An 8,577-nucleotide genomic window follows, 5' to 3' on the forward strand; every position below is an offset into this window, starting at 1 on the left:
ATACGTAGGCACATACACAGGCTGTACAGTTCAAACAAGCCATCTCACAAAGTCCTAAAACAAACAGGCAGGCCACCACCTACAGCACTTTTGTGTCCTGTGTGTGTGTGTGTGTGTATGTTTATCATACAGTGACTCAAATGTCTCTTGCCTGAATAGTTGAGTGGGTGGATGAAACCAGCCGGAATGTGAATATTTTTTTTGATGAATGTCGTCCAGCTGGTAGAGTAGAGCTCAGATCCAAAAATTCAAAATAAATAAATAAATAAATTCACTTTTATATATATTTCTTTATACTATTTTATACTAATATTTATAGATAGATAGATTAGTTTTTTTAAAATATATTTTATATTTTTACAGTTTATATATATATATATATATATATATATATATATATATATATATATATAATATAGAAAATATTTCATATATAACAAAAATAATATATAATAAATAAATAAATTATGTATATATATATATATATATATATATATTAACTTATTTATTAATTTATTATATATTATTTTTGTTATATATGAAATATTTTCTGTATTTTTGTTTAAATTCTTTAACATAGTTTAAAATGTATATTTTTTTCCTAAGTTGTGTATATATATATATATATTTAAATATTTTATATTTGACAGTTTATATATTTTTATATATGAAATTTTTTTATATATTGAAGTTTGTTTTATATATTTAAAATTTTTTACAGTTTTTTATATAGTTTAATAGTTATAGATTATTATATATTAGATTTTTAATATATTAAACATTTTATTTTTTACATTTTTTAAATATATTTTTTAATTTTGAAAAATATATTTTATAGTTTTGCATATTAGATAGATAGATAGATAGATAGATAGATAGATAGATAGATAGATAGATAGATAGATAGATATTTTTTAAAATATGTTTTATATTTTTATATGTTTTTTTATATGTTAATTATTTTAGATGTTTACAGTTTTTTTTAATATAATTTAAATTTTTTCCCCCTATAAACTTATATATATTTTTGCCTTCTATCACTGAGACCTCAGTACTTCACTTCAGTCCCTTGTATGTATATGTATATAATTCTAGAATGAATGATAATACACACCCACACACACCCATACACACAACCCTGACCACATCCTGCCACCTGACCACCCATGACCCGTGGCCTGTCCTGAAGGATTTGTTTAGAACAGAAGAAAGACTCTTTCATATTCAGATTCCTGCTCTGGCTCAGCAACATACCATTTCTTCTTACATCATCAGCACATCCAGTTACAATAATAATGACCATTTACTTTAATAATATCTACTGTTAGCTTGGAGTAATGAAGGATTTTCTTGTGTATGTGTATGGAGAGAGAGAGAGAGAGAGAGAGAGAGAGAGACACTATGAGGTCGTGATTCCCATATTTCCCATTGACACTGAAAGATAATCACCTCTCTTCTTCTTCTTACATTTTTTTTTAAATAATTGCATCAAAGATAAAAAACATGAATGAATCCAGTGAGGGAAAAAATGATTTGATCCCCTGCTGATTTTGTACGTTTGCCCACTGACAAAGAAATAATCAGTCTGTAATTTTTAAGTAAATAATTTTCAGATGAGCCTGTACATGTGCTTTCTTTAGCAGGGGGACCTTGCGGGCGCTACTGGATTTCAGTCTTTCACAGCGTAGTGTTACCAATTGTTTTCTTGGTGACTGTGGTCCCAGCTGCCTTGAGATCATTGACACAATCTTCCAGTGTAATTCTGGGCTGATTCCTCACCGTTCTCATGATCATTGAAACTCCATGAGGTGAGATCTTGCATGGAGCCCCAGACCGAGGAAGATTGACAGTCCTTTTGTGTTTCTTCCATTTGGGAATAATCGCACCAACTGTTGTCACCTTCTCACCAAGCTGCTTGGCGATGGTCTTGTAGCTCATTCCAGCCTTGTGTAGGTCTACAATCTTGTCCCTGACATCCATGGACAGCTCTTTGGTCTTGGCCATGATGGAGAGTTTGGAATCTGATTGATTGCTTCCTTCTGTGGACAGATGTCTTTCATACAGTTAAGGAGCTGAGATTAAGAGCACTCCCCGAGAGTGCTCCTACTGTAATCTCAGCTCCTTACCTGTATAAAAGACACCTGGGAGCCAGAAATCTTTCTGACTGATAGGGGATCAAATACTTATTTTACTCATTAAAATGCAAATCAATGTAGAACTTTTCTGAAATGTGTTTTTCTGGATTTTTTTGTTGTTATTCTGTCTCTCACTGTTCAAATACACCGACCATTAAAATTACAGACTGATCATTTCTTTGTCAGTGGGCAAACGTACAAAATCAGCAGGGGATCAAATCATTTTTTCCCTCACTGTATATAGATAAATAAATAAATAAACAAACAAACAAACCCTTAAAGTTGACTCAGTTACTCTATTCACATAATTAATTAATTAATAAATAAATAAATAAATCAATCAATCAATCAATCAATCAATCAATCCTCAAAGCCAACTTAGTTTCTCTATTCATATAATGAATGAATGAATAAATAAATAAATATTTGTGTTAATGTTTATTAATTTTTTTGAGTCTCTCACCCACACTTCCCACATCTGTAGACGTTCCTGTAAATAAACAGCACTCTTTCAGATTTGGAGTTATATAAGTGGGCAGACAATAGACAGTACAATTAGACAGGAGTAGCAATTAGCACAATAAAAAGATAGCGTGTCTTCTTTGTCTTTCTTTTTGTGGTATTGGAATGTTGTCACACAAGCACACATTGTTCTCTTTGCTTTTTTTGTAATGTGCGTGTGTGTGTGTGTGTATAGCATCCACTCCATGAGCATACCTCGTTATTTCAGTGAATTTTTTTTAAGCTCCTGGACACACCTTAAAGATAAGTTCAGTCTTTGTCCATCAGTCAGGAAATGGTAGAATGTTTCACGCAAGTCTGCAAACGTACAATTCATTACAAAAATAAAGGGCAGGTGATGCTGGGAATCAGGTTTGAATGGGTTTTATCATGTGTTTTAATCAGTATTTAAATCTCTCTCTACACGGGTGTGTTCCTCATTTTTCCCTCATTTCCAGTGCCTGACTCGAGTTTCCAGAACTTTCCTGCATTCATATCTATCTATCTATCTATCTATCTATCTATCTATCTATCTATCTATCTATCTATTTCTCTTTCTGTATATATGTATATAGACATATATTTCTGTATATATATATATAGGGTTTCATAGACAGACAGACAGACAGAGATAGATAGATAGATAGATAGATAGATAGATAGATAGATAGATAGATAGATAGATAGATAGACAGACAGACTCGTGGATTCATAGAGGATGGCCCTCTCTCTGGCATATGTTACCCCCCACACTGGGGGGTTCAGAGAATAAGTGGCTCTTGTTACTCCATCTGCCTCTGAGAGATCAAGTTCTGTCTGTCTGTTCATTTGTTACGGAATGACATTTTAAGCTTTAACGCTTCTCTAAGCCACACTATAAGCGTTGAGGAAAAATAAAACAGCGCAAATATTATAACGTGTTAATAATAAGCTGTTAAGATCCTGCAGCATGGAAGCTGGTGTCCACCAACAGAGCCGGTGATATCTACAGCAGCTTTCTGAGAGGTTCTCAATCCTGTGAGAGCTGAAGATACGACTCGATACGAGCCGAACAGCGGGATCCGCAGAGCAACCAGCAGCCCAGAAATCGACAGAATCTGCTTTGGCTTTGAAGAACAACAAAACAGAAGTGTTGGAAAAAGCACCCACCATCATTCAGTGAACACGTCACCATGGCAACAAACTGTTTAATTAGTCTCCGAAACCGGAGACTCCTTCCATAAACACTGACTGTTTCTATCCGTCTTTGCACCCACTGTTAACACTGTTTTTTTTTGCACAAGAGTCGGCGTTATATGTCTTGTCTTCTGCACTTATGTGGTATGTTTAGTTTGTAAAGAATGCACCTATGTAGGAATAGTTTACCTCTATGTTTGTCCGCGTCACCTGTACTTTGTTTTTTGTTCTGTGCAGCACCTCTGGTCCAGGAGGAACGTTGTTTTACTTCACTTTGTACTGCATCAGCTATATATGGATGAAGTGACAATAAAGCTTCTTTGACTTGACTTTGACTGACTTTTATGCCTTATTCTTTATTAAATAACATCACAAATTAATCCCCCCCCCCCCACACACCAGCTTTAGAGCATGTTTGACGTCCAAAGATGGAGCTCTTGGTACAGAAACCAGTTAGAAGGTACATAAACTTTCTTTAAGGATGTTATTCGAAGGTGTTTTCAGTGTCAGTACGTAAATATTTTGTGAAGCTGAATTTATGGGGTGTGTGTGTGTGAGTTTTGCCTGAATCTTTGTACTTTTGTTCAGTAATACCTCAGCACACAAAGCACAAAGTGTACCATTGCAATTCGTGACAAACTGCTGATTGTGTGCACAAGCTCCTGGAAGTTTTGCCTAAAATCACTTTTGCCAAGTATAACCCTGTTGGGAATTCCTGGAGTTTTCCCAGCGTGCGCCGACTGAAAGACGTCCATTGACGTCGGATACCGTCCCCGATCCGGTGCCGTCGCTCCGGCTGGATCGATCCCACCTTTAACTTTTACCTTTAAGATGCACATCTTTCTCGACATTCCACTAAATATCAGACCAGATTCTTTATCAGGCAGCAGGGGAGGGGTAGAGTCGGGGTTGGTGGTAAGGGCGGTGTTTGCGAAACGACTCGTTTTTTTTTTTTCGACAATGAAACATACTGAAACATAGAGATACTGTTTCAGAAATATCTCACTGCCATGGAACGTTACGGAATAAATCAGATGGAATTCGGCATTCGGGTCTGTCTGGAAACCTGTTTCCGTTCCTGAACCAGAAAATCGCAAGTGGAAAGATTTAAAAAATAAATGTTGTTGGATGTGAAAGTTTCTCCACAAAGATCAGGGTTGCCAAGATTGTGATAAATCTGTAAACATTGCTACAAATATATGCAGAGGAACATGGAATGGAAAGTGTGACCGTGTAGAGGAAAAAGGATTTCTGAGGAAACCTTGGACAAACAGAATTTAACCTTCTAGAAGCAAATGTGTATTGTTCTATAGGTATGTCCTTTCCACTTCAGCGAACGCCGTATTTGCATTCGATTTGACTCTAGTGTTAGCTAGAGAGGTTAAAATGCTACATCGACTCTAAACTATACTCATCAAACACGTCACTCTCTGTTTACTTTTCCGCTTTACAAAACTACATATCAACGCTTTCCATCTCCTTTGTTGTCTTATTGTGTTCGCCTGCATTATGTTAACCCTTTGATTCATTATCTACTTGTATCCTTCTAGCGATCTTTTGTGTGGTTGTTGTTATAGTAATCGTCCGAACCTCAGATTTAGAATGCAGCGTCTCGGTGTACTTCCTTGGTTTTAGCCAATCACCTGTTTCCTGTTAAGAGACACGTGAGGACTGAGAAAATTCTGACATTTTTTCCCAGGAAATTCAACTTTCTTGTATATCTTGTTCCAAACCCATGAATTAATTAATGAATTATCAAGATGTTTTAATTTTAACTCACACACACACACACACACATGCTCTGATTTATAGCGAAGTGTTCAAGAGAGACAGAGAGACAGAGGAAAAGAAGAGATGGCAGGAAGCCAATGCAGTTGCCAAGGCTTCGCTCTGAGAGCCATCAGGTCCCCATTTGAGGTCCCTCTGTGTCCACTTAACATCCTCCCTGAATACTGTGTCCCTATTTAGCGCTGCCTCTATTCCTACTATTTTCCTGACATACTTCAGTACTTTTGTGAATCCTGCAAGCCGGAGTGTCCCTGAGGAGTAAACCTAATCTCGCCACTTTTCTCTAGTTACTGCAGTCAGATAGCCGACGGTGTCACGCTAAAGAGCTGCTGAGACACAACTTTCCTCATTTTGGTCAATGCAAACAGACAAAACAAGATTTTTTTTTGGCTTTCATTACAACCAAACAAGGCACTTCATATGTCATTAAGATCTCTTTTTGTTCATTTCCTAACCATAACCAGTAATAAATTCAGATTATTTGCTGCGATACAGACATTAGAAACGGATCCCGAATCCCGCAAAGCCGTATGAGAATCTGAAAGATTCTGTAAAAAATATTCCCTGCTTCGGTAAATATTTATAATCGGAAGGCATAGAGTCAATACGGTGAATTTCCCACAAGCCCAGTACATTTCCACTGGAAAGCCCAGTACATTTCCAGTGCATTTCCAAAAAAGCTTGGGGCATCACAGACATTAGTGTGAAATAAATCATCTGTTTGGATTGAAAGAAATGGAAAGTAGAAAGCTGTGCTTGTTAGAAAGCAAGTTTATATCTAGGCACAGCTTTAAAGGGTAAATTAGACATTCATTTTTTGGTCTTTTTGGTCAACACCATCTTTGGTCAGTTTCAGACCTTAGGTAAAGTTAATAAACTCTTGCTCAGGTCCTTCGCCTCCCACAACGTGCGAACGTGTAAATATCCCAAAACGGACATGGCATGACGGCAGTAGTCCTCCACTTGGCGTATCTGATGGAGGTTGAGCACAGTTCTCCACGTGCTAGCGGCCACGGTGGCATTCCTAGATGAAACCTGGAAAGGTCTGGCAGAGTTATTGTGGCCACTAGTCATGTTCACGACGAAAGCTTCCATGTCGCGGCTAGCTGTCAGGTTTACAAACTGGTAAACACGCTTTAAGGTCCTGACCGGGTTTTCCACCAAGTCCTCGTATCGCACCATCATGTATTTCCCCTTGAGCCAGCTAGGACTGCTTAGGACCGTTTTCAAAGTCTTGGACATGTGCTCACAAATCACCTCCATGGCTCCGATGGCATGGTAGTCTGAAACATCTTTCCTGCTGGCTTTATGGTTCGGGTCAGCCATCGGCACGCGCCGCATCTTCGGGTTCCTGCTCCGGATTACTTGCAGGTTCTCCCGAATCAGGCCGTGCTTAGATCGAATTCTGGAGTTAGCCATGGCTCGTGGGTCCCGCACCAAGTGTACCACTTTTAGATTGAGTGAGCGGTCCTCCAACAAAGGAGCCAGGACGTTTATATCTAAAATCCGTACTCCTTTAATGACGATGGTGTCATATTTCAGGCACTGCTCCTCCAGGGCTTGCAGGCTCTGAAGCGGACACTTCTTACACACTTTTTCGTCCACCATTCCCACGACATCCTTTCTATAGAACGAGCAAAGCGGATAAGAGCAGATGACTTTATTAAACGGGGCGCCGAAGACTTCTAGAGTGGTTATATTCTTCCCAGCTTGAGTGTTGTACAACTGGAAAACGGAGAAATCACACCTGTACAGAGCACTTAGCATGTCCCTCTCTGCTCCCTGGAGTGATAACGCGTCTCCAGGGTAGAGTTTCTGCCAAATGTGCCACATCGGTTCGTACAAAAAGAACACTCCGGGGTTTTGGTTGAAAAGCTCGCCGAAGAAGGACGAGCCCGAGCGCCATGTGGTTAAGACGTACACCAGCTGGCGCTTCCTCATCTGTGGCGCCTTGTAGAGGACATGAAAGTATGGTCTGTTCTGGAAGTTCACGTCATCGTTCACCTGGAGACCACATGGCTGCGACTCTTTGGCCCATTTGTAGTTAGCCAGGTTCAGCATGGTCAGCGCTACGAGCACAAAGTAGGCAAGGAACACCACGATCTTCTTCCGACGAAGCACTTTGATGACCAAGCCAGGGTTGGCGATGATCCTGGTCTGGCTCCTGCAGTACGTTCTGGGCTTCTTTCCGAACGTTTTCTCCCATGATGGTTTAAGAAGATATGGCTTATTTTTCATTTAGGAAAGAGTGCTATTACAAGTCGATGTTAGTAGAGGCAGAAGTGTTGTCTTCGTGCGCGGATGATGAGGATGAGGATGAGTCCGAACAGGGCCCATTCGATAAATATCAATTAGGTTGTACTGTGCTCCAACCTGGACAAGCTGAACTTGTATGAATAGAGACTCAAATATAATAATAATAATAATAATAATAATAATACTGCTAAAGATGAAGCCAAGTCAAATCTGCAGTCTTTGCTTACCACGCAGCATCACTGAGGATTTTTCTCTACCTCACGTTGCAGTAGTGGGTTAATAAAAAGCAAACCCGTTGTTAAAATGACGACGTATCCACGCATTATAAGTCCAAATGAAAATTCCTGGGGAAAACACTGTATATAAGAATATAAGGTTTCCAGGATGCATAACGAGCCGATCGTGAAGAAGAAGTAGAAGAAGCGACTCCTCTCTCTAAGCTCCTGTTTACTACTCCAACACGAGCTGGGAGAATTCAATCAGATCTCAGAGTCCCGCCTTCTCTGCGCGGCGATTGGTGGAGGAGAAGCGGGAGGAACGCGATGTGATTGGGCGAAATACACGCGCGTCAAAACGACATCGGGAGAAAATGCGGAAAAGCGGTGATCAATAAATAACTGTTCGACTGTCTGTTTATTGTACTTCATAAATAAAGAGGGGAAAAAAAAAACATTTCTCGATATATCTACGATTTATGATTCATCTTATGCTTTATCAGACA

The 8,577-nt window shown here is 38.8% G+C and overlaps 1 protein-coding gene across 2 annotated transcripts; it reads right to left on the minus strand.

Annotated features, from left to right (window-relative positions):
* Nucleotides 1-5,560: 5,560 nt before the first annotated feature.
* Nucleotides 5,561-8,330, minus strand: chst2a (carbohydrate (N-acetylglucosamine-6-O) sulfotransferase 2a). 2 transcript variants are annotated; one of them, XM_058395256.1, is made up of 2 exons: nt 8,084-8,330; nt 5,561-7,973 (listed from the first exon to the last, which is right to left on the minus strand). In XM_058395256.1, exon 2 carries the CDS (start codon nt 7,836-7,838, stop codon nt 6,453-6,455), a length of 1,386 nt encoding a protein of 461 aa, XP_058251239.1. In that variant the 5' UTR covers nt 7,839-7,973; nt 8,084-8,330; the 3' UTR covers nt 5,561-6,452. The 2 variants fall into 2 exon arrangements, with proteins under 2 accessions (XP_058251239.1, XP_058251238.1); XM_058395255.1 differs by having other exon boundaries at nt 5,561-7,982.
* Nucleotides 8,331-8,577: the final 247 nt, after the last annotated feature.

This window comes from Hemibagrus wyckioides, linkage group LG07 (genome assembly GCF_019097595.1).
Source record: "Hemibagrus wyckioides isolate EC202008001 linkage group LG07, SWU_Hwy_1.0, whole genome shotgun sequence".
NCBI classification, from domain to species: domain Eukaryota; kingdom Metazoa; phylum Chordata; class Actinopteri; order Siluriformes; family Bagridae; genus Hemibagrus; species Hemibagrus wyckioides.

Bases quoted from the DNA above. Each gene is read 5' to 3' on its own strand.
- chst2a (XM_058395256.1), bottom strand. From the start codon at position 7,838: ATGAAAAATAAGCCATATCTTCTTAAACCATCATGGGAGAAAACGTTC.